Here is a 26,438-nt window from a genome sequence, read left to right as displayed (position 1 = left end):
CTGCTTTGCACCAAGATTAGTGATCGTCCATTTGCAGACTGAGGGGGATCAGAAGCATGACTCAGCTCAAGTTGGGATTGCATGACTGCTAGATTCAATGCAAAATAAATGGCAGAGGATTGTGAATGGAAAAGAGGACAGCATGTCCCCTTGGGATGCAAAAAATTAAAACTGCACTCTGGAATTTGAAATTGAGGTGCCTGAATTACAGTTTCCTTTTAGTTTCCTTTGCTATGAAGATAGCAGTCTTTAAACAGAGAATAGGTTACAAGCAGGGAGCAGAAAGAAAAAAAAAAAAACAAAAACTAGTAGGGTGATCCAGTGGGTCTTGAGTAGTTTCAGCTGTTTGCATTGGAGATTTAAGGCAGAGGTTGGATGCTGATTTACTTGATTCTAAATGGAAACAAATCAGCAGGTACCATGTATCAATTGAGAGGCAGAAATATAAGCAGAATAAAAATCCAATCTGACTCTTCTCTGAGTAGGTCTAAAAAACTTCAGCCAAGACTCTGTGCCATTGTAAGAGGCCAGTCAGAAAATAAATCTTGAGTGAAGAAAAGAAAATGGAGTGGTTGTGATTATGTACGAGAATGAGCAGTCAAAATGAGAGAGAGATCGTGAAAGAGTGGGAAAGTCTGTTTCCTCAAAATGCCGTAACCAAGTGGTAAGGGAGGTTGCATTGACCTGACATGGTAACTCATGGACCGGTTTGAGCTTCCCGTTTGGCACTGAGGCAGAAAATGGACATAATTTTCCATCTGACTCTATTTTGTCTGTTTTGTGTTTCACAAACTGCATTCATGTTGCTTGAATGTACTTTGAAAAAATGTACTATTTGTGATAGTATTTAAACATTCCTGTAATGTCTTTGATTGCTAAGAATAAACCATCGCCAACACACGAGTCAATAAGAATCGTCAGGCAAATGGAGTAGCATGGGAGTCTGAAGGTCACATCTTCCATGTTTTTTCACAATTTTAGACCATTAACATAAATCATCTATATTTTATGTAAGCAATTTAAGCAGTAAATTCATTTGTGCTATTTTAAAGATGTTGATGATCATGATAATTACTAGAGTGCTGTTGAACCAGTGTAAAATAATCTCATAACGTTTTTTTTCAAAAATCAATTACTGCTTTTGAATATCTTTAACGTTACTGCAGCTAAGATTAGCAAATTGCTGTTACAGCTCATATCTATTCCAGTAGACTCTTGTCATTTTCTTATACCCATGGACTTTGACAAAACTCTAGTGCGTAGATGTGGAAGCAGAGGAGCGGCCTCTCTGGTGGAAAAGGAAATTCTCCCTCCGTGACCTGGCAGTTAGGACAGTATTACCTTCCAAAGGGATACATGAGAAGCAAACGTTCACCATTCATCAAAAATGTGCAGTTAATTCCAAAGACAAATAGCGATGTCTTCGGGAGGAAAAAAACCTTTTTATTACAAATTACTGTAGCAGAAAAATACTGTTCAGAATTATCTCACAGTCCTAACCATTTCCCACTTTATTACATGTCTCAGCTGCCCCCTTCCTAGCTGCTGGTAAAATGGATAACCCTGGGAATACCATGTTTGATTGTATTAGCTGTGGTGGTGTTGGTGCCATAATAATATGGAAGAACAATAAAGCAAGATCTGTAAGAGTTAAATGCTTCTCACTAGTCTGACTAGTGTAGCTAGAAAAATTGTCCAGACTTTGAGCACAAACTGCATTTTCTTCTAATATATGTTGCTTCCTTATCGTAGCCATTTTCTTATTTATTCAGTGAATTTATTTCAATGTATGTGACTATTTTTATGCATGTGTCTCTCAGTTCCTGGTTAAAGTATTTGTGATTCTTAACAGCCCCTGTGCCCCTTGTGGCACTGGCGCGCTGAGCACAGGGCTCGCAGAAGCTGGGGGTGTTGCACAGCAGTAGGGCAGGCCTAAAGCGAGGCTGAAGAGCCAAGGACCTTGCACCTTCAGTGCTATTTAGTTGAAAAGTGGGGTTACGCTGGAAGGCACCTCAATTGGAAAGCAGTCTGGTACTGCTTGTGTTCTGCTGTGCTGAAGTCACCCTGAAAAGTTCCTGAGTGTGAGTCTTTGCACTGTGATATCTTCCTTTGGTTGCTGAGAAATTACTTGTGGGGGGGAAAAAAAAATCATAGTTTTCATTTTTTTTAGAATGATTGATAGCACTCAGGAATAGTATGTGATAAAATGGTTTATTTTATTTTTTTTTTTAATAGGTGGCCAGTAGCTGGCCACCAACTGGACATAAAAAGCTTATTTTGTGGCAAATCTGACTGTGTTACTGTATTGTGATTTGGGAATCTTGTTTGTTTGCTTTTAGAATACCTGAACAGTGACAGAACTCTTAGGAACAAAATATAAACTAAATTTCTAAATATAACATAACTAAATTTCTTCCTGTTTTCAAGTACTTGCTTATGGATAGAAACATTCATAGTGTCTTTCAGAAGTTCTGCCTCCCTATTTATGTATAAAGTAGCCATTTTAGTAGTTTGCTTTAGGCCTATGCTTTGCTCTTTGCTATGAATTTGGATATAATTCTTTGTTTTTATACATAAACAATGACAAAACCCTCGAAAGAACTGGAAGTTGTATTCAGATATTTGTCTATCTATAGAAACATGGGTACTGTCTTTCATTTTCAGAAGTCCTTTTCTGAAGGTTTCAATTTGTGTCTCCTCATTTATATATAAGTAGCTATCTTAGCAGTTTGCTTTAGGCCTGTGCTTTGAATGTTGTTCATAAATTATGAATTTGATATATTTCTATTTTTTAAGTTATTTTCCTGAAGATTCTTGTTTAGTGATTACATTAAGACCTGCTCCTTACTTATCACTTCTTTTGGTCTTGGGAAAATATGCTTAAGCTAAAGAATTAGAAAACATTAAAAAACATCACTAATACAATACCTCCAACTACCTATTTATAATCAGATGCTTTTCCATCACTTATTCAATTGCTGGTTATATATATATATGTATATATTTATGAAGATATTTGTAGCTGCCTTGAGGCAATGTAAGTGAATGTGTAGCTGCTATAAACATATTCACTACTGAGAAAAAGAATATAAAGAGTTATCAATTAAAACTACATTCATGAATACAAATGTTATGGTGCTTCAAATTTTGTTTCACAACCTGGTTATTTTTCACAGATTCAGCTTTAATTTTAGACGTGTTAATGTGATTTGAAATCTTCTGTATCCATTTTAATCATTAAAGAAAAAATGGAATAGCTAAAATGTATATAATTTTGAAAAACTTTGATTTTTATTTATAATCTTTTTATGTCACATTTCTGTAACTGTACCAAAAACCATCCTTTGGGCTGTAATGCAAGAACAGCTGAATTGTGCTGTTGCACAGATAATGATGCAACATACAGCCATAGAGTCAGGAGATATTTTTAATTAGAGAAAATAAAAATAATAAAAAAACAGAACAAAGGGCTTCAGCTGTTGTAATGCGACTATCTGAGGTTTCTAACACTTCATCTAAAGTACATTTTGTGAAAAGCTATTTGAAAAATGTACGCGGATGGAGAACAGCTGAGAATTAAATTGCTCACTGAGGCCTTGCTGTCTGTATACGTGTACTATAGAAAGAAACATGCAGGAAATTAAAAATAAACAAACAACCCCCCCTTATTTTGTAGCACAGTATGATACTGTGCAATTAAATTGCACTAGAGTTACTAGTACAACTTGTTCTTACAGTAGACATCGTGTCTGGCCCACAGGCTCTTACTTAGTTGTACTTGCTTTCTCTTTTAGTCATTTTGCTGTTTTCCAATGAGAGAAAACCACTATTTTCTAAGTGTCATAATTATGAAGGGGGATAACTACTAAAACTGGACCATCATTCTGCCTGGTATTTTGGACCCTTGGAAAGAAAAGAGCGAGCTAACTGGAGAGAAACAGTTGCCCCCCAGGCCAGGCGTTAACAACACCCACAGGTTTGGGTGCTGCCGCCCTGGTCTTGCAGGGGTGTCTTGAACAGTTGCCTCCATTTCAAGGCCTACAAGGTGCACATGTGGCCCAACACAGCCTCCCACACGAGCCCTGCACAAGTTCATCCCAAATGTCCATTTACCGGAGGGGAAGTGGGAAGAGCCTGGGCTTGGCAAGCGGGGGCTGGCGGGGCCGCTCGCCAGGCCTGGGCCTCCTTCCCCGATGGCGGCGCCAGCCTGGGCCGCGCCGCCCCTTGGAGCCGCCTCCCGTGGCAAAATGAGGAGAAACAGGCCTGCCTGCCTCCTAGGTTTTAACGGCCGTGTGAACTGAAAGGATTAATGCGTCGGGAGAATTGGTGTTTGAGCCTAGTGGGGAAAACAGGCTGTTGGAGTTGCTTAGGCCCATGTCAGACTGCTTTTGTTTTGCTGCTGAACTTCATGCTCTTCTCCGCCGTGTTTGCATGCAACCCACTGTACTTCAGAGGCTTGGAAAGGGCACCTTAGAAATTGTTTCCGCAATGAGAGGCAAGTCAAGGACTCCAGAGGAGACAAAACAGGCTTTAGATAATTGTGCTGTTACAGCCTGCTACAAATCAAGGTATATTACGCCTTCAGCTGCAGCTCTTGAGGAGAGGCTGTTACTTTTTAGCATTCAGCACGCTGCCTTCTAGGTAAATCCTCTTACCCGGGATTTGAATTTCTATAGACCGCTGTCTGCCTTGAGGTATTGTGTGCCGTCTCGGAGCTGCAGCGGCCTCTCCTGCATAATAACCATTGCACACAGCAGCAGCCAGCGCCAGTACCGCAATGTCTGCCTGAGAGAGGGGCAGATGTTGCTGCCTGCCTCTGATGCAGACCTGCAAGTTAGGAATTATTACTGGCTTTGGTTTTTCCTTATAATTATTTTTGTTGGTGCTGGTGGTTTTTAACTAGCGGACCTGCTTTGGGCTGATGAGTTTTATGTGCTGAAATGCATGCTTTTTTTTTTTGTCTGTGTTGGAAAACTTGACAGGGAGCTATGTGTTATTTGGCTAGCTGGAGGTGTAGGTTTGTTCATTTGTGTGTGTGTTTGAAAGGATCTGCTTTCTTTCTTTTTTTTTTTTTTTTTATGTGTTGCTTTGCCTTAATTGTTCAGTGCAAATGGGTTATTTTTCTGTAGTTCGTGCTCCGGATTTTTCATTGCTGTGCTATTTGTAGCTTAGTAAGCAATACAGTCGGGGTTTTACTACATTTAAAAAAAATAGTTGTGTAGGTTTTGAGATGTGAAAGTCAAGTGTTGTGGTAGTCATAAGAATTTAAATTATTTTCGGAGGCATTGGTGAGAATATTTTTGGTTTTTTACCTTACAGTACTGATGTTACTGGTATATTTAAATATGGAAATGGTTGGCTTTGTGTATGTAGTTGTCTGCTTTCTCTCAGTGAGTTTCACTGTAATAACCCTTCTGCAAAGCTGCTGCAAAACAATTTTCAGGCTTTTCTCTTTAGATCTGCTTATTTTGTATAATATGATTGCTAGATGGGAGCAAATCTTTTCCTTTCTGCTTTACCTAGTCATATTAATGGTTAATGACAGAGCAAGGTGACAGGTCCGATGCAAAAAGGTTTTGGAATTATTTAGAATTGTAAGTTTGACATTTACAGGCCAGAATATAAAAGTCAGCACTTCTTTCTTTTTCTGTCGGAAAAATACTATATGAAGTAGATAGTTTTATTTTTATTTAGCCCTTTCTCTTTTAAGTTGCCTGCTTAGCATTGCTATGGTAACAGAGTAAAGGATGCCTCTGAGAAGCCCAGCCTGCACTGCATTGTAAGTGAAGGGAGATTTTAAGTTCTTGTGTTGTTGCTGACCACTGGAAAAGGGGACAAGGTGGAGAAATGAGCTGATATATTTATGAACTATTATCTAATGTCTCAAGTTAAAAGTTATTTTATAAGTAATGCACTGTGAGGTCTTTGTTTTCTGTGCTCTCTTTTGGGAATAATACTGCTAAAATATGCCCTAGAATTTGTAAATTTGGGTTGTCATTAAAGTTGAGACTTCATTTTTATAAACTGTTATATGTTAAAATTGTGCTGATAGAATTCAGTGACTTGTTATAGTATGCTTCCAGCAGCTAATGGATATGAATGATACCTTAATTTTATAATATTTTGTCTCTAATATATATTTATTTAGAAATTCAGATAGATGTAGAGATCTATCTCTATAGAGATGACATAAATAAGGTTCTCTTGGACCTTGCATAAAGTTCTGTAGTATCTTTGTATGCAGCAGCTTTGCAAGTACTGAAGGGGAGCTGCATCCATCGATCGTGAGGAATCTTCTCCTTCTCCTCCCCCCCATATTAATCATGGGGCCTGGTGCTGCCACTGGCATCCCAAACAGAGGGAGGTAGATGGTTGTTTTGGTGCTAACAAGACAGGATACACTAAGACATCAGTAGCTGGGGGGAATCAGAAGCCTTTGGGAACTGTTTTCTTGAGACCTGTATTTATTAACTATAATATTTTACTTGCTGTCACTTAGGTTCCAGTACTCTTAGGTCTGATAACGCTACTGAATTAATACGTTATTCCAAGTTGCTTGCTGTATTCTGTATGAGAAAGGGCAGGAGGCACCTGAGCTTATATTGCCTATTCTGTTCTTTTTTTTCCCAACTGAAAATCTCCTCTTTTTTTTTCCAGCATTTTCAGTTAGCTTTGATCGACTGCAATCCCTGCACTTTGTCTAATGCTGAAAGTAAGTAGTTTACATGGGGTTTTGTGTTTCTGCTTTTTTTGTTTTTGGCACATCGCCCAGTGGGATTATGGATTGTTCTAGTAAATGGAATAAGTGAAAACTAGAGTTAGACAAAGATTTACAGCCTTGTTTATTTGTTTATAAATGCAGTGTTTGTGCCATGGCATACATTTAGTAATCATTGCATACAACAGCAATCACTTAAAAACTTTGGAATCTTGATAATCTCTTATTCTTCAATGGTTGTTTTAATGCCGATTACATTTAAATTTCTAAAATTCAGCATCAGTTGCCTTTTTTGCAATTGAAATAAAAATTAGGATATAACTTGGTTCTTTGTTAATTACTATCTGTATGCTAATTTGTATTTAGACACATTAATCTTGGTGTAGAAGGATCTGCCATTTGCTATGTATGCTGAAGGCTGGATATTTACTTGTGACTAGGCCTAAATGGAACTACATGCAGAAGTAAAGCTATATTTTGCATATTCTGGGGACTAAGGTCTCCAATTTCTTAAATAAAGAGAATTAAAAATTGGCAGTTGTGAGGGAAGTTATTCCCTGACTTTTTATGGTACTTTCCACTGCATTTGGCGTTGAGCTGAAGTTAACCTCATAAGAGTAAATTCAGAAGCATTAGATAACGTGTTTAAAAGCATTTTTCTCTTTTTCTAATTTGAGAGTGGGTGGCATTGTCATTGTTCTATCACTAAGGGTAAATAAAGTGAGAGGTTTTATTTGTATTGGTAAAACTGCCGACTACATCGGTATCGAGGAGCCAGCTGTGCTCTGAAGTCTGCTCCAAAGTTATGTCACTTATCAGGAGCATCTGCAGGTAATTGTGTAAAGTTATTTGCAGAATACTTAGTAGTTAGGCTTTTATTGTTCCTTACCAGACACGTGATTCTTTATTGTATTTCATGTTATTTCTGCCTACTTTTTATCAGATTTTGTCATCTTTGCGTTTTTATGAGGTTTCTTTGCTCTTCCCGCCATTCTCCCTGCCTCCAGCTCTGTGCAGTCCCACAGCCAGAGCTCTCCTCCACAGCACAGGGCTGCCGACCCAGTGGATTAACTGCTGTCACGTAAAAGATGGAGACCATATGAGTCCCTTTGCATTTCCGAGCTAGGCAGCGTGGGCAGCAGCTTTACAGTGACTCTCTTACAAGCAGAAATGTTGGGGTACTAAGTGTGTTAGGTAGTTACTAAGTGTTACGTAGGCAGTTTCTTATGCGACACCTTTAATTCCTTTCCGCTGTATGGAATGGCTTCCCTTTTAGCTTATCACTGAAGGGGTTTTGCTGCTGGGGAGAACAAAAATAAAAAAGATTTTTTAGATAATGAATTCCCCAAAACAAAGGCAGAAGTTTTTCTTTTTTCTTTCATCTTTGCGGAGTGATGATGTGGTGTGTAATGTGGGTGTGTAATGTGCCCTTTAGCAAGAAATACAAAAAGTTTATTAAAATTTTAGATGGTGTGTTTCATTAGGATCTGGTATCTGAGGTGCAGTAAAGTACCTTCTTTATGGGAAAGGACAAAGCATTTAACAAAGAGGTCTTTCAAAACATTTAACAAAGAGGTCTTTTCCCTCCCCTAATGACACAGGGAGAAAGCCTGGACCTCTGAAGTATCTGTATAAACTTCTGTGTTAGGCTGTGCTACAGCTCTGAGAGAAAGAAATCAGTATTTGAGTTGGCTTATAATCAAGATTAAAAATAGCCTGGCTCAGAGACTGTTGTTTGCCTATTCACGGTCCTCAAGGACTTCACTTAAAAGTCTGTATCAAAGGATTTTCCCCCTCTTCTTGAAATGAGAGTAAAGATGACATTCGTCTCAGTGAGCTTTCGTCCTGACACAGTGCTCATCTTCTGAGCTGGCAGCTCTCAAACGCTTCAGAGCTTTGGCTCTTTAATTTCCTTCTCCTTCCTGCACAGGCACACATGCCTTCTCACATGTGTTGGCCTCCTTTCTGACTCATAGTCTGATTTCCCTCTCCAAAAAATGTTCTTGGTTCCAAGAGTTAGCAAGGTTTGCTAGTACTGCTCTGCACATCTCTGTAATGAGTATGAGGTATTAGGGCCTTTTACAGCAGTGGTCAAAATACCATCTGTAATTAACTCTTCAAGTTTGTATTTAACTGAGAGAAGAGAGTATCCCCCAAAAAAATGAAAAAAAAATGAAAGAAAAATTTAAAACCCTGTGTAATACTTGTAGTGCCCAATGTAGATTTCTGATTTTCTGCAAGTCCCCTCTAATCCTATCCCTTGACAATTGAAAGATTTTTCTTTTCTAGCTTGCTTATGTACAAAAAAAGCTACCTCTGTTGTCTTCATACCTCTTTGCAGAAAGAAATTGTATTGTGAAGTTTCCAACGATTTTAGTGGACTCTGCTTTTCTGAATGTGGATAAAACCTTTAGACTTCTTTTTTACAGAATCTCTTTACAGTCTTAACACTTTGCTGGAGTACATATTCATTTGCTCAGGATCACAGAATGGTTGAGGTTGGAGGGGAGCTCTAGAGATCATCTGGTCCAAACAGTTCCATTAAACATAATATACCATTTCTTTTGGTTTCTCAAGGCTTCCTTTTGGTTTTGCAAAATGTTATTTATCTTGGTTTTGCATTGCTCAATTTGAAACATTGTTTTATTCCTGCTTGAAAAATTGTGTTGTAACTGTCGGTGTCTGTTTATTACGATTAATGATGTTTATTTCCCCCTCTTACAGTTCAGTTTCACATTGCCCACTTATATGAAATCCAGGTAAGCTCTAAGCTCATTTCCGTGAAGACTGGTCATGTCTGTAACTGTGTGGTGAAGTCAGACTCTGTAATTCAACTGATGAGAGAAGCTTTTGTGAGTGGAAGGTAGCCTTTCTTGTGGAATTGATAAGGAAACTTAATTTATTATGGTTCAGTTCTAGATATCATGCATGTGGACTGTCATGCTCTTTTGAGAGGCCTAAACTATTATATATTTGTAGTTTGACTGATGGCATATGATGTGTATTGTAGACTCTTCATCATGTTTATTAGTATAATGGCTGAGGAAGAGATGTGACATGAAAACAAAAAATGTTTTAAATAAAACAGATGACAAATGCTACACTTTTCACTCAATTGAAAAACAACTTGATAAAGTAAATGCTGTTTTTGATGGTAGCAAATAAAATGACAAATGAGTAGGTGTACATATATAAACGGAAGTCATAAATTTGATGAACAAACTCTTTTCTTTTAAGTGCCCTTATTCTGAGTGCCATTTCAGTAAGCTGCAGAACAGGAGTAAGACAAGAATTCCCCATCCCAAAACATCAGGACGATACTTCATTGACTGTTGGTGGTTCTGTAAAACATTAAAAAGACTTTTCATTTGGAGGCCATCCAGTTTGCGTCTTGAACTGGGGCACATCTAAGAAGTTCATATAACAAAGCATCCCTGACACATTAGCTCTTTTGATCTGCTAGAGTAAAATAGCAAGTTGAAAATGCCAGGTCACCATGGCAGGTGCTTTGGGTAATTGCCCGGCCAACGTTGCTTGTGTTTAACCACACGAAGTAACTGGCGTTCCTGCGAATGGCGGCTTTGCCTTAACACAAGTCCAGGGCAAAAAATTGTGCGTTTTCCAGCTAGTCCTAGTTTGTCTTGCGGGTCTGGTCAAGGGTTGTGTCCCTTTCTGGGATTTGAGAAGCTGAGAAATCGGGTAGGCCGCAAAGGGTCTTAACTTGACTCTGAGTCATCACCCGTGGCCCAGTGAAGAGATGGTTTTGTGGGGAGCGTTGGTTTCTTCTCAAGGACACAGTGCTACAGTTTCCTCCGTGTATCTGCTCTCGGCTACTGAGGTGAAAAATCAAGTAATTCATTCCTCATTTATCTCCCTTCACAGTGCTGAAGGTTCAGTGATGGGTTGCCAGCCTCCGGACAACAGAGTAGCCCAGTGGTGCTAAGAGCTAGTGGTGTTTTTTCCTGGTGTTTAATAACAGTTTCCATACTCCATCTGTGGCAGTGCCTGTCCCTGTAGCCTTTTAGGATACCAGTGTCTACAGTTTCAAAAGAAAGAGATTGTTAGGGTTTTTTTTCCCCCATTTCTAGGACCGCGAAGGGAAATATATTCCCATCTTTAAAATATCTAAACAAAAACATAAGCAAACAGTAAATGTTTTTCTGCATTATCTAAAGGCAGATATGTTGACAGATCTTTAAAGGGTAAATGATACAACAAAGAGCAGAGGTAAAAATGGTTCTAGATCTGGAAAAGGTGCCTTAATCCAGCTGGTCGTTTTGAATCTTTCCCAAGAAGTAAATACCTTTCTCAAAGCAGGGACGTCAGGTGTTAGAGCCTCCTATTTTACTTTCAGCTTGCTGTCCCTGCTGTCATGCTGTACTCTGAACTTGTGTTCAATTGCTTATCCTTCATAGTCATTAACTATGGATTTTGGTCCCCCAATGCTAAATATACATATATATATATATATATATATATATATATATATATATATAAAAAATCCTGATTGTTTTTATTTTGCTAGACATGGATATTTTATTCATTTACACTATTTGTTTTCTTACCAGTTATCTGCATTTCATGAACACCAGTTTAAAACCTTTTCTACCAACTTGTTGCTTTTCAAAGTATGTAATTGCTGCTTTAATTTTTCTTCCTGACTGGAATGAGGTTTCAAAATCAACACAGTTATCTTTTGGGATTATGGGATCCAAAGAACCTAATGATGTTTTTTTAACTTCTATTATTTATATTGATTACATTTTTCTTCCCAGTTGCCCCTCTTAAAATAAGAGTAATCAGTATTGTGTACTTTTTGCATAAATAAACGTCACTAAACCATGATCGTTTGCTTTTAGTGGCCCCAGTTCTTTTAGGACACTTTTCATCTGTGTGTCAGAATGAGGTCTAAAATTATCAGAAAGCATATTCTTCTTGAAAAATGTGTAGAATTTTTAGAAATTCTCAAAAACATTTATTAGTACTACTATTAGCTTTTTTTTTTTTTTTGCATTCTAAACTTCTAGAAATCTAAAAACAGAACTATTAGGTGTTTAAAATAGATTTATTCATGAACAAATATTGTTAAAGTAATGTGAAGATAAACAAAAGTTAATATTACTCAAAAATTCATCTATCAAGAACCCTTTAATGTATACAAACCATCGCATATTGTTTCAGAAGTCAATACAGATCATGATCCCCACCCAGAAAAGCTGGATTTATAGTGAATGATAAAATGAACATTTCCATACTTCAGGCACAGGCGGATTTAAAATAACAGGATAGCATTTATTCATTCTTTAGCGGAGTCCATGGTATGTTTTCTGCATTGTGCTCCGTTGGATGGGCTTCTTACCAGGACACATACTTCTTCAGTTACTGAAAAGACAGTTCAAGTGTGCTGAGGACTTTTAAAAAGAAGGGGAAAGACAAAATTGTTCTAGTCAGCAGTTATTAATAACTTTCATTTATCTTTGGAAATTTGTAGGCGTTTGTGTAGCTTTTTTTTTCAGATGTAGCCTCATATTCAAGCATTCCCCTTAAAAGCAGCATATTCATTTTAGTCTAAGAAGCATAATGCATGCAAGAGAACTGACCAGATTTAATAACTTGCAAATTTCCCTTTATATATTCAGTTTATACTAAAGACTATATTTCATGAAAGTTATTTATTAGGTTATATATACATTACTCATTAAAGCTTTCATATGCACTGTATGCAAAAAAAGTTCTGGATTTTTTTCTGTCAAAGTGTTTGTGTGCTGTCAGTGCTGTGAAATCATTGCTATTGATGATCTGTTGTAAGCTTTCTGATTAATCCATGTCCTTTTTTCCATTTGTAGAGAAAGTATCACTCTGCAAAGGAAGCTTACGAACAACTTTTGCAGATCGAAAACCTTCCTGCACAAGTAAAAGCAACTGTCTTACAGCAGTTAGGTATGTAAAAGCAACTCTTTCTTTCTGTGTATTTGTTTTTCCATCTTTTTATTTATTTATTTTTTAAGCTGCATTTCTGGTGTGAGTCATAGTAACTAAATATCATACGTGAGATTTTCACACAAAATAGAATGCATAACAGTAAATAGTTAAGTACATAAGAGAAGGGGAAAAATTTAATTGAACTGAACGAATTTAAAAAAACTCTGGACGTGATGTAGAATGTTGGTCAATGAAAAGTGAGGCTTTTTGACTTTTTTTTGAAAGGAAAGGCAGGAGTTAGAATTTTGTTTTCTCTTTCCCGCTTATCAAAACATTCCCCTGGATAGCTGAACTAAATACAGGAAAACAAAATATGTTTTTCTATTGTCAATAGAAGATTGCATGTGAAAAAAATCACCTTTTATTTCTCTTAACTGTAACATTTAATGAAAACATACTCATCTGACTGAAAAATATACGGAGGCATTTTAAAAAACGAACCACATAAAAATAAAGTATTTATATATATATATATATTCTTTTCCATATTAATAGAAAGCTGATGATTCATCCTTAATCCAAAATGTGCAGTGAGCAGGTAGAATAAACTGCATTTCTCCCATATGCTTTATAAAAATATTTCCAGAATATTTTCCTAATTTTTTTCAATCCAGTGTAAATCTCTTCATTCATTTTCATGTTTTTCACCTAATTTAGTACCTTAAATATTAATTTGGCCTATTTATACTCAACTTTCCTTTCCTTCACATAGTGACCACTGAATTCTCATTAGTAACTGACAGTATGCTGTGCCCACACTGCTTTCTCCTTATATAATGCAGGCTGTTCATGTATTTGAGTGAAGTGGACTCATTTTTTTGGCCTTAAATGAATGTGCTAGAATTTAGACACTAATCGTTTTTGCTTCCCATTACAATATTCTTTCAATTTTTCCATTTCAGTCTTCCTTTGCTCTTATACAATACAATTACTCTTAATTGTAAATGGCATTTGTCATAGTTACAGACTCAAGGAGCTGGTAATAAAGCACCTTCTGAGGAAGAGTAGCCTGGGTAGTGCATTGATGCTTTGGAAAAAATAGTGGGGAAATGCTTATTATCGGCTAGAGTGCTATTGACAAATATATATATATATAGATAGATAGATAGATTTGTATTTCTGTATTGATGTTTTTCTGTTCAAATAGAAAAAAATGTTCTGGCATTAGAATTCCCTTTGTTGATTTTCCTCAGCTATTTAATATTTATCAGGTTAACATTTAGATAATTTTAAACGTCTTGTGAGAGAATTATAAAAAGCATTGCTCTTGCTGCTGGTTTTCAGAGCGCTGTGGAGGAGAACCTTGTGATTCTGAGACACACACGCGTGTGTGTGAGCATGCCGACTAGTTCCAGTAGGAACAACAGGAAAATGTACAGTTGGAAAAGGGCAGCTGGCTGCTGCTTTTTTTTTTCCTTTTCTTTTTCCCCCCTCCATTTCCTGCTCTTTACGGAAAATAATTGTTTTCACCATTTTATGTAAAATTACAGGGCAGCCATAGCAGATGAGACTGAAGATCAGTCTGTCCACGGATTTTTCTCCACTTGTGGTTAAGAGTTGCATGGGGAAGAGCGTAAGAGCGATGCAGATGGCTCCTTCGAGCTTTCCCAAGCATTCCCCCGATGCTTTTCAGCTAGGGGCTTCCTAGCTCAGTGTCCTTGTAGTTGGGTGAGACACCATGAAAAGCCATTGTGGGGAGGAGGCTCCTCTCTCCATCTGTCGTCTCTGCCACGCTGACATTTCTCTGGGAAAGAGCAATGGGAACAGGCTCAGAGGAGAGGGACTTTGCAGCCTGGAAAAGGGCAACGGCTGCGTGCGTGAGGCTCGCGCGTCACCTGCTTGAGGAGACACAGGGATCTGGTATAAGTTACATTGTAAAGCCCGGGAAAAGAGCCCGGAAGTACAGACGAATCCTCCAGTCTTGTTTATTAGAAATATTGCAAGTGTCCCAAGAGTAGGTAGTATGCTAGTTGAGAGTTTGGGGCAGGTCCTGAAGAAAATGAGAAGCCTCACAGCTTTAGCGGGGTTCCAGCCTGACAGAATTGGAAACAACTCTTCTGCAAAATCCAAGAATGTGAAAACTGAGTGTGGCTGGAGCTTGCCTTCCTTTTGGACCAGTTACCATGTACAGCCTCCATTTGGTTGGGCCAAATGCAAAACAAAACAGTCTTGCTTGATTGGTTGCTCTCCGTACTTCCCTCATTTTACTGATGAGCAGTAGAAATCTTTAGTTTATTTGTTCCATCTCAGACTCTCCCTTGCCTTCTGCGTTTTGCACCTCCCTGCAGAGAGGGGTAGTCAGGAAGCAGCCCTTGTTCCGGCAGTGACACTGCCTTGGGTTTGGTACTTCTCGCTTCTCTCTCCTAGAAGTAAATTCTTGCTAGATACAGCACGCTCGCTTTCAGCCTGGTGAGTTTCTGATGAGGCACAAAATACACACTGGAGCTCAGTCTAAAGATTCAGGAAGTTACCTTACGTGTGTGTATACCTACACATATATATATATATATATATGTATGTATGTATGTGTTTTACCCTTGGTTATAATCTCTGCAGTACTGCCTTTCTCACATTCAGACTTGGCTTTGTATCAGGGCACCGATAGGAGCAGAGCAGGGGCACAGTTACGCTCTCTATACAGTTACACAGGTACACCTTCACATAAGAATTTTCACAGAATTTTATTTCCTTGAAGGTGTGAATATCATCTATATATTTATGAACTTCAGTGACTTAAAATTCCAGTCAGAATCATAGCTTGTCCATCAAGTCCACAAAAGCAAGTCTGTATGTTACCTGTCTCTGTAAGAAATACAGGGCTTTTTGTTTTGTTTCATTTTCTGAAGGGCAGACCTGGACTTAAAACACGATTGAATGATCTTTTTGTCAGCACTGTAACCACTTAACTCCTAACCCGACATTTCTTTCAAAATGCTGTTCCTGGTCATGATTTGCCAAGTGATACTTTCTTAACTACCTGTAGCAAGTGGCACTTTGGGTACCTTTTTAAAAACTTTGAAGTTTGCCTTCCATTTGCAAAAGTGCCACTCTGACTAATAACAAACTGTAAGACTGAAACTACATCTAAGATATATAGAAGAGGTAAAACAAATTGTTTAAAGCCTGGACTAGTTGCAGAGTGTGAAATTGGGCTGATAGCTCCCTTCTCAGCCTTGTTTAACTTCTCAGACAAGGCAGGCAGGCTTTGCTCCTTCAGACTTCGCTCATTTAAGCGGGGTTACATGTTCGTGGGGTTAGGCTGTATCGGAAAAGGAAGTCTTGGGCCTTGGCATTTAGTTGTTGGAGCCTTTAAATGGACACTAGGTGCAGGTCTGCATGGCCAACTCTGAGTGTAAGTTGAGCTTTATACAAGCTGTGGATATTGTACAAAATTTATGTTATAGTGTTTCACAGGGCACCTGTTATGGACAAGGCATTAGTGAAACATAAGGACTATCTGTTGTCATATCTTACAGCTTACAGATGTTGCATGAAAGGTAGTAGATTATTAAGACAAGTACATGGAGATGAAGGAAAGAGCAAGCCATTACTGATCAGATCCATCAGTATGGGGTGATTTCAGCAAGCCAGTTGCCAGGCCTTATATGTATGGCAGGAATGGCAGCAATACCGTTTTAGGAATGATTAAAATAAATTCCTTTTAAGCATAAAGGCAGATGGGGAGCAGCTTGAGAGGATGATGAAAGTGCTTTTCTGAAATGGTCACCACGTCTTGCATCACTGGTGGGCCAGAAGTACCTCTTGCCATCCTAACAACACACAAAAGAGGATACAGGAGCATAGGCTGTGGGAGGCCCTGAAGGAGCCTCCTAAATAGTTTGTCTAATATAATGAGGAAAGAAAAGGATTTGGAAGAGCTGGATGCATGGTCAGATAAGAAGATCCTTTCAGCAGGATTTTGAATGTAGATCGGAGGTCATTTCATTCCTCAAGATGAAAGGAGAGGATGTTGTAGCCAGGTTGATATTAGAGTAACAGAAGAAAGAATTAAGTGGAGATGCATTTTGTTAGGGAATTGGCTAAATATAGATGTGGCGTGGATAGGAAAATTTAGAAGGAAAGGGGTAAATTGAACATAATATCTAGGTAATGGAAGTACATGACAGGGAGAATGGTGTTATCTTTTTCACAATGACAGGGAAGGAGCCTGTATTTAGAGAATAAAGGAGTTAACATTTTCAGATTGACTTTTATACTAAAAGATAGAACAGTTTGTAATTACGATACTAACCATGTGAAAAATGATTATAAAACAAAATTACAAAGTACCTGAAAGTCATCTTGGCTTAGTGTCCTTCCATCTTGTCATTTTATGATAGGACTTGAAAACGTTGAAAGTTTTGTTCATAAAACTGAACATAAGTGATGATACTGTGGTTTGACGTTTCATTTTTAGAGAGACTGATGCTATTTTGGCTGTCATCCTCTGCCAAAGTGCGATACGGTCTTTGAGAATTTCACTTCTGCCACTTGTGATTCCTTCTGTAGGCTGGATGCATCACACCGTGGATCAGCTTGGAGACAAGGCAACCAAGGAAAGCTATGCTATACAGTATCTCCAGAAATCTCTAGAAGCGGATCCTAATTCTGGCCAATCTTGGTATTTTCTTGGAAGGTGAGAACTGACTTTGTAGATGCTGAGCTATGTTTGTATTTGAAGTGGGGGAGGTTCTTCTGTTCCTTGTTTATAATTAAGGTTCTTTTGGGGAAGCTGTGGCAGATGGCCCTGCTTTTCTGGTTAGTCTGCACGATTACACTAATCTAAGTCTGCCTGTTCTTCTGTCTTTTTTTATGTTCTTCTTTATGCCTTCCTCATACTACCACAACTTTTCTTCTTTTTGGTGAATTGTCTGTAAAAATGCTTTTTTTTTTTTTTTTTTTTTTTTTTTTTTTTTTTTTTTTTTGTTATTTATTATCTACTTTTCCCCCTCAAAATCTACCTTTTAGTCTTAATCAAATTTTGTACTACCTGTAAGTATTTTCTTGATGTATATGTAATGTATAAACACTGTATATTACAACTGAGCTTTAGTCCCAGATAGCTCAAATGGACCTGTTCTAGTCTGTACTGAAGTGTTGTATTGTTTACTAGCAGACATTGTTTTTCACTTTAAAATAAACTTTTTATTCCAAAATGTAGATATTAGTTTGATGACTGATTTGATTTCTCGTTCTTCTTTTTAAGAAACAGTTTAGAGTATTTCATACAGTTAGAAGTACAGCTGATCTTCTATACGCTGATTTTTTTTCTTTTATGAGGGCAATGTGAGTTCACATGTCAGCAGGTCAGTTCTGTTAAGTGGAAATCATATTAAATATAAATTGCAAAAAGAAAAAAATACATATTGTAACCACTGACTCTTCTAGCTGACTTTCTTGGAAGTTCAGGTCTTACACAGCTGGACCAAGTTTTCTTTTTGTCATTCCTTACTATCTTCCTTGCAACTGTTGCTTTAGGACAGGGCTCTTCAACCCGCACACTCCGCTGAGGGAGGCACATGCGGTGAACGGGAAGCCCGAAAGGCCAGGGCACAAGTGAGGAGAGAAAGGGAAAATGAGCCAAGGAATTCGCTGGGCAAAAATCCTGTTTCTCCATCAGTGCTTAGTATTGATATGCAGTAGTAGATATTTCTAGGCAGAGCACCACTAGATTCTATTGTATTTCTTTCCTAGTGTGCCTTCCTAACATGTAAGATTCTAGCATAGTTGGCATCTTTGTTCAGTCTCGGTCTGTATTGTTCTTACTGCTCTGCCTTTTTTAAATTTTATTTTATTTTGTTTTGTTTTATTTTTTATAAAATATTTTCTGTTATTTATGTGTTTTGAAAGCTGTTAGTGGGGTATTTTACTGCAAGCAATATAAAGAAAATAGCTATTTTAAATAAGTGTTGTTGTTCTTGTTATTATTTATTCAAACGTTTTTATTAAAAAGATAGGCATTCCCTTCCCCTTTCCTTCTTGCTGTCTTTGTTTGAATTCTGATATTTCTGCTTAGAGTACTTTTGAAGGTCTACTATGTTTGTAATATTCCAGTCAGAAACTACAAAAAGAATCCAGAACGGCAAAATTTTTGCAAATTTTCATGTTCTCCAGTTATAGTAGATCTAACAGGGTTGTTGTTGATTACTTTGAAATTTGTCTGAGATGCATGAAATGCACATGCCAGGCTTGCCAGGCCAACAAGAAGCATTACAGTTGAGCTCTTTTCTCTGTAATAGTTACGAAATGCTTCTAGTAGAACGTAAAGTTTCATAACAATTTGCTTGATGTAATAGGTAGCTTTTTTGTTTCTTTAGATTGTTGTCTGTAAGTAAATACTACTAATGTTGACTGATGAGGTCGCACAGATGCAACAAATGTAAATCTTCCAAATGTTGTCTGACTTCTGCTTTCCTTACAAACACAGTAAGCTGGCATTTAAACAGCTTCGGTGGACTTCTCAACTACTCAGGAGAACATTTTGATTAAGAATAGTGTTGAGTCAGCTTGTGCCTGGCATTCAGAAAGAGCAGATGTTTGGGCTTCATCTAGATGAGTGTCTATTTGTATGAGTGTCAGTCCCCTCTTGGGGAGCCTTGCTCAGTGATCTCTTTCTCTAAATATTGCCAAATACATTTCTTTTTTCTTTTTTTCTCCCAGGTGCTATTCAAGTATTGGGAAANAAATATTGCCAAATACATTTCTTTTTTCTTTTTTTCTCCCAGGTGCTATTCAAGTATTGGGAAAGTACAGGATGCCTTTATATCTTATAGGCAATCTATTGATAAATCAGAAGCAAGTGCAGATACATGGTGTTCTATAGGGTAAGAATGATATAGGGTAATACAGTGTTATAATTCATTATTTAGAAATATTCATGAAGAATATCCACCTTTAAATTCTTTTGTGCTCTCAAATGGATTGTAAAGTTTACTTTTTACCTTTATATTGTCAGAGATGTCTGATTTTAAGTTAAAAATAATACTATTATATTTCTTTTCTCAATATTTGTAATAAGTATGCTATGTATATGAGCTTTGCATGCTTAATGGTTTTAAAAAATGTGCTGCTCATGTTTATTTTTCTGCTTTTTATATAAAGCAGAATAATGTGTATAAAGGGTTTTGGGGTGGATGGGTATATTTGCTTTCTTTGTGTTTTGGCTTTGTTATTAATTTTCAACTCCACTAATCTTTCTATTCAGTGTGCTGTATCAACAGCAAAATCAGCCTATGGATGCTTTACAGGCCTATATCTGTGCTGTACAATTGGACCATGGCCATGCTGCAGCCTGGATGGACCTAGGCACACTCTATGAGTCCTGCAACCAGCCTCAGGATGCCATTAAATGCTACTTAAACGCAACTAGGAGCAAAAATTGTAGTAATACCTCTGCACTTGCAGCACGGATAAAGTATTTACAGGTAAAACTAACGTTTTAAGAAAAGGGAAATACTCTTCCAAGTACACAGCAGAGGGGAGGGGCAAAGTGACACACAGCTTTAATTTAAAATTGTTTGTGGTGTGTATAACTTGTATCCATGTGTATTGTAAGCATATCATAGCTTGAAATATTTTATTTCTTCATTTTTAAGTGGAACTTAATTCCTATTAAGTAATGCTCTTTTGCACATTTAATCAATACATACTGTTTTACATCACTCTGCTTTTTTTTTCCTTTGTATTGTCTACATTTTTTAAGTTCTCATAGCATATGTAGAGAGAACACACACACACTATCTTTCACTCTTGTTTGCAATTTCAGACCAAAAAGAATTATGAGACCTCTGAATCCAGAGCTCGTCTTTGTTCTGATTCTCACAAAGGTTTATATTCTGGTTACCCTCTTTATACTTAGCACCTCTCTAAAACCCAAATTTTAAATCTATCCTCTCTTTAAGACGTAATTAGCTACAGCATTTAGGAAGATGTCATGGACTTGCTCTTACTAAAGTAGGCTTGTGTTAAATTTGCTTTTTACATAATTTTTCCTAGGCTCAGTTGTGTAACCTTCCACAAGGTAGTCTACAGAATAAAACTAAATTACTTCCTAGTATTGAGGAGGCGTGGAGCCTACCAATCCCCGCAGAGCTTACCTCCAGGCAGGGTGCCATGAACACAGCACAGCAGGTGAGAAGTTGGGTTATGTTCTGTAGGTGCCCAGCTTTAAGGGTTCTTTAAAATCTGTAGCGGTCAAGCTTATTTGATTGAGCGCAGGATTGGCTTTTACTCATGAAAAGCCTTGGATTTATTTGCAAAGGGATACTAGCTCGAGAAGAAGCTCCCTGTAAAATGGGAGAAGTATGGGGGTACCAATTTAGAACCTTTGTGGATTTTCATGATTATGAAAGATTTCATCTTAATAGAAATGCTACAGTGGTTTAATAATTCCATGAAAGGTACACATTCCTCCATTGATGACCATATGGAAACTGATTTTTCAGTTATTGAGATAAGCCTCAGTAAAGCTGCGCAGCCCTTTTAAAGTACGTGGGCTGTTAAAATATGTAATTGAAAGAGAAGATTTAAGAATACATAGAACCATATTTTTGTCTTCCTTCTGTGATTCTTAGGCGTGTAAACCTCATCATCCAAATACTGAACCTGTACTAGGCCTCACTCAAACACCAATTTCACAGCAATCCTTGCCACTACACATGATTCCTTCTAGCCAAGTAGATGACCTGACCAGTCCTGCCAAGAGGAAAAGAACATCTAGTCCAACGAAGGTATATATTCTGATGAACTAAAGAGCCCCCAGCCCAAATTTTTCAGAAATACGCATTACCATGATGCAGCATGCACAGAATTTGTGCGGTACAGTTTAATCCGTTGGCATCAAGGTGGGGAATGTCTTAGGAATTTTAGGAAACCTCTTTCAGTAACGTGTTTCATTAGGAGGTTATAATTCAGATAGGAGATTGGTGGCACTGTTCTCTACCAACCTCTGGATAAGGACAGTCATAGGGTGGTGAAGGTTAGAGAGGGAAGCGACCATGTCATCGTGTCTATTGCCTTTGCTTATATTTAGAATTCAAATGTTTCATCATCATGCAAGAATGTTACGGTAGATGCAAGTATTCAGTCTTAACAGTAGCATACCTTTTAATTTAATTGCTTATTTGATTTGATTCGTTGTCATTATGGTATTAAATATCATTTACTTCCTCTAAATATCGGTACTCTGGTACTGCATGGGAGTAGTAGATTGAGGGTTGGACTTGTTTTAGTATCTTCTTTATATAAATTGTTGTTGAAACTGTGAATAATTCTTTCATGAATAAGTTAAAGTCTAGATTTTAGAAAAATTGATGTTGACCCTTGGATATTCAAGCGTTTTAATATAATGTTTTATCTCAGAATACTGCAGATGTTTGGAGCAGTGGCCATACAGTGTCACATCCTCCTGTACAGCAACAAATTCATTCTTGGTGCTTGACACCACAGAAATTACAGGTAGGTATTTTATAGATCTTCAGAAACTTTGACTTGGTAGTGTAATACAGCTTGTGCTGAGACTTACAGCTTCTCTATGGGTTACATAGATGGACCTATTCTCTACTTCTCATGAGTAAATTAGATAAAATTATTAAGAACCAACTGAATTCCAATTAAAATAGTAGAAACAGAATACTTTCACTTTATGAGTTCTATAACTTTTAAAGACTATGTAGTAATTTTTTCTTCTTAAGAAATTTTAAAAATATGCTCATGCAAAATGTTGCACTCTTATGTGCCAAGGATAATGTCAGGAAGTTTGAAAGAAGTTTAGAACTATTGCAAGAGCATCTTGTTTGAGTGAGATTTTTGAAGTGAGATAGCTTCTTTTATCAAACTGCCTAAATAATTTACACATTCTACAAAACAAAACTACTTAAACAAAATCCAGTACTGCTTTTTTTTTTGTGGTTAAGATCATTTGCCACCTCTATGTGAAATGTTAGATTTATTATTAAAGTCTTACTGTCATCATGTTCTGTTATCTCCTTAGTTTATTAGTGTTTACAGTGAACTTCAGCAGAAATTGCAAAGTTTGAGTGTCAGGCCTAAGTGTGCACCCTGAGCTCTTTTTCAAGGATACTGATTTGGATGCAAAGAAAGAAAGATAGGAGGGAATATAGTGCCAAGATCGATGGCACAGCTCCTAGCAGAGCAGCATTCCCCTTAAACCCCAGTAGAGCTCTTCAGCTCCTCTTCCTTAGCTGAAAAGTGTTAGCTTTATCGCACTGCGTGTATTTTTCCCCCTTCCCTTCCCCTCTCAGTGTGCGAGTTCAGGATGCGCTCTGTGCAGGCAGGGCACAGGCACTGGGATGTGCTCTGCTGGGCAGCCGGAACAGGGCTGCTCCCGAGCCTCGGCGCCCACGGCGAAGCCTAGGGAGCAGAGCACGGGTGCCTCTGCCCTCAGATGTACTAGTCTCTCCACTGCTTAGTCTTTCTGCTTCTCGGTGCCCTGTTCAGACGTGTTTCAGAGCAGGAGGGCACTGGTGGCAGCCTCTCTGCGTGGCCAGAGCACATGCAGTCCCATAGAGTTCTCGCGGTCATCTCGCCATCACTGACGTGTCCAAATTAGTTTTATTCATCGTAGTCCATCTCAAACAGAGAATGTCTGATAACAAGATAATATCCAATATCCAAGTAAGATACTATTCATCCATGAATTGATACTTTGTTTTTCCTCACCTTTTTATCATCAGCTGTCTTTACTCATTTTTCAGATAACGTTGAGTTTTTTAATTGATAACTTTCACATACATTTAATTTTATTTAATAATTTTTAGTAATTTTTTTAAATTTAAAGCAGTTTATTTAATACATAAACTAGAGTAAAACTGTTTTTTTTACTTGCTTTTGAGAAAGAAATTAAAACAATGTACAATAATTTAGAATTTAAGGTCAGTGCAAACAAAATCTGTATGTTGATTTTTGCGTAGCACAGAATTGGGCTTCCTCTCCATATGCACCTTTCCTTCTTGGATAATACTTTTGTTTTTCCATAATTTTAACATTTATGCAAGACCATTTAGAAATAGTCTGATTGTGAGAATAATTCTGTGTGCTGTGTAGTTTGAATGTAGAGATCAGAATGTCAGTAATAAATGCTTAAATTACCAGTTGAAAATGAAGTCAGTCTGCTGTCCTAAGAAGTTGTTCTCCATAATTAAGTTGCATAGTTTTGGGGTGTGGGTTTGTTCTTTTTTGTTTTTTTTTTTTAATATATTCCTGTGTAACAGTATCTTGAGTTTAATTTACTTGGTGCTTTGAAATACTAATGCAAGAATTAGACCATACAAAACTATCGATACTTACCTAATAATAAAGGGAGTTATATAGATTCATACTTTAATAATAAAGCGAATTATATACATTCATACTTTAAAATATTTTATCTTTGACATTACCGACTCCCTTAATTTTAGTCTGGTTGTACTATTACTTATATGCTCACATCATTTTGAAAATCTTCCTAGTGTCATTAAGTAATAATAAGCTTTGGTTGCAGCATAATGTATGGAAAGACATTTAGGTCTGCAGCAGCAATCTCGATCATGGTTTTGGCTTTACAAGCTTCACCTTTGCTGACCATTTTTTGTAATATATACAAGAAAGTGTTTTAAAACCACATACAATTATAATGATCCCAAACCATACTGCTGTTTTTTCAGCACTTGGAACAGCTGCGTGCAAACCGAAATAATCTAAATCCAGCACAGAAACTTATGCTGGAACAGCTGGAGAGTCAGTTTGTCTTGATGCAGCAACACCAGCAGGTGAGAATAAAAGTATTTTTCTGTTCTTACCAAGCTTTTGTCAGTGATGCAGTCTTGCTTCTTGAATTCTCTAGAATGTCAGTTGTACAGGCTTTGCATGTCCTTTGCTTGCATTGCCTTGCCATCTTTTTTGAACTGTTGCATAACATTTACTTGTGGTTTGCTGGTTGAAACTTAACGTTTTTAGCTCTGTTTATTATAGGACTACCGGATAATGTAAAATTTTTTTAAGTTGCACTTTCAAATTAAAATGAGCAGACACATCTAAAAGTAGTCATGCTTAAAAATTACTTACTTGTGGTAAGTCACCTTCCAGCATTTCCCTCCTGCTCTCACTGTTCACTTCTCCCTTTCTTAACATGCAGCTTTAGCAGTAAAACGCTAACGCTCGCCCCAAGAGCCTAGAAGAGAAGGGTGCCAGTAACTTTACTGTAAAATTCACTGGGCACCATTTGTGAGCATGACAGCCATCTACCTTTCCAAAGCAGTGGGCAAGGTCCTAAAATCTCTAAAAATCGAAATTAAGCAGTGCAATAAAGCTGAAAAGCTTTGGTAGTCTTTGTTTGTCAAGCCGTGTCACCGATGCTGTCCTTGTGCTTTGTCCGTCTCCCATCAGATGAGACAAACAGGAGTTGCACAGGTACGATCTACTGGAATTCCTAATGGGCCAACAGCTGACTCATCACTGCCTACAAACTCTGTCTCTGGCCAGCAGCCCCAGGTTGCTCTGGCCAGAGTGCCTAACGTCGCTCAGCGTGGAATCCGTCCCGCGTGCCCCGGGCAGCCTCTGGCTAATGGACCCTTCCCGGCAGGCGCCGTTCCCTGCAGCACAGCCAGAACGCTGGGTAGTACAGACACTATTTTGATAGGCAATAATCACATAACAGAAAGTGGAAGTAATGGAAACGTGCCTTACCTGCAGCGAAACGCACTCTCTCTACCTCATAACCGCACAAACCTGACCAGCAGCGCAGAGGAGCCGTGGAAAAACCAACTATCCAACTCCACTCAGGTACGGGGGTTTCGGCTTATGCTTTTTGCTTTAGTAACCAAGTCACCCTTGGAAGTCTCTCATTTGGAAAAGCACGCTCTCTGTTTGATGTAGTTTGTGCTGTAAGGAGTAAATAATAAAACCTATCGTAGGGCAGAACTGCCTGCTGTATTCTACTGTGACCATATACATATTAAGTGAACAACTTGCAGGATAAAGGGAGTGTTGGTAAATCAAGAGGGGAGTTGCATGCTGCTTAGCTGCCTAGCCGTTCAGCAAAGCTTCTTTAAAGAGAAGAAATGTTTCTACATCCTTTTTTTGTTCTTTCAGTGTGCAGTGTTGTGACATAGTGTGGCAAGAATGTGTGCATTTTGTAACAAGCTGAATGCTGTAGCCATTTATGAACTCACATTGCCATATAGTGTAATGGTTACACAAACCTCATTGTTGTATAGTCTTTAAAATGGATTAGCTAGCAAGCAGTCTCTCCCAGAGTTATTTGCAGAAAAATACTTATAGAAAACTTATAGAATACTTACAGAAAAAATACTAGAAACTCCTGTTGGTACAAAACACGATGGTTAAAGTACCTAAATAAGGGGGGGTTTTGGGTTGGAATTTGCAGGTGAACTCTATTTTACTTATTTTCAGTCTAGATACCTACCTTTCAAGACTTCCCTTGCGGACATAACAAGATGTTCCATGGAAAGATAGCCTAATTATTTCATTCTGTTTTGCCAGATAGCTTATACAGCTTGATACAGTATTGTTTTCTCTCTCAAAACAGCATAAGTTTCTTTATTATTATTTCAAGTTGCTTTAGTGTGATGCCAAAGAATTTAGAGAGTGGGCTGTGGTAAGAGGCAGTGTTAGATGCTTAACTTTTTACGTGCTGCAGCAGAACACATAGGAACATCTTGCTTAAAACACAGATATGCAAGATGACAACAGCATTACAACCTGATTTTAAAAAGTTAAC

General features: G+C 37.8%; 1 protein-coding gene across 13 annotated transcripts in view; it reads left to right on the top strand.

The window, feature by feature from the left end:
- KDM6A (lysine demethylase 6A) overlaps positions 1 to 26,438 on the top strand; it is a 113,840-nt gene that overhangs the window by 50,985 nt on the left and 36,417 nt on the right. For 6 of the 13 annotated variants that reach the window (XM_026036195.1, XM_026036194.1, XM_026036199.1 and 3 more), the window contains exons 5-15: positions 6,658 to 6,712; positions 9,443 to 9,477; positions 12,565 to 12,658; positions 17,210 to 17,336; positions 19,426 to 19,524; positions 19,905 to 20,124; positions 20,696 to 20,830; positions 21,274 to 21,429; positions 22,061 to 22,156; positions 24,364 to 24,468; positions 25,085 to 25,480. In XM_026036195.1, coding sequence (XP_025891980.1) covers positions 6,658 to 6,712; positions 9,443 to 9,477; positions 12,565 to 12,658; positions 17,210 to 17,336; positions 19,426 to 19,524; positions 19,905 to 20,124; positions 20,696 to 20,830; positions 21,274 to 21,429; positions 22,061 to 22,156; positions 24,364 to 24,468; positions 25,085 to 25,480 — 1,518 coding nt within the window. The remainder of the gene's footprint in view (positions 1 to 6,657; positions 6,713 to 9,442; positions 9,478 to 12,564; positions 12,659 to 17,209; positions 17,337 to 19,425; positions 19,525 to 19,904; positions 20,125 to 20,695; positions 20,831 to 21,273; positions 21,430 to 22,060; positions 22,157 to 24,363; positions 24,469 to 25,084; positions 25,481 to 26,438) is intronic. The other 7 variants (XM_026036197.1, XM_026036207.1, XM_026036206.1 and 4 more) reach the window with 3 other exon arrangements.

This window comes from Nothoprocta perdicaria, unplaced genomic scaffold (assembly GCF_003342845.1).
Source record: "Nothoprocta perdicaria isolate Ctin4 unplaced genomic scaffold, notPer1 scaffold_171, whole genome shotgun sequence".
Lineage (NCBI taxonomy): Eukaryota > Metazoa > Chordata > Aves > Tinamiformes > Tinamidae > Nothoprocta > Nothoprocta perdicaria.
The sequence above is the reverse complement of the archived record's forward strand: the minus strand, read 5'-3'. Positions and strand labels throughout refer to the sequence as shown.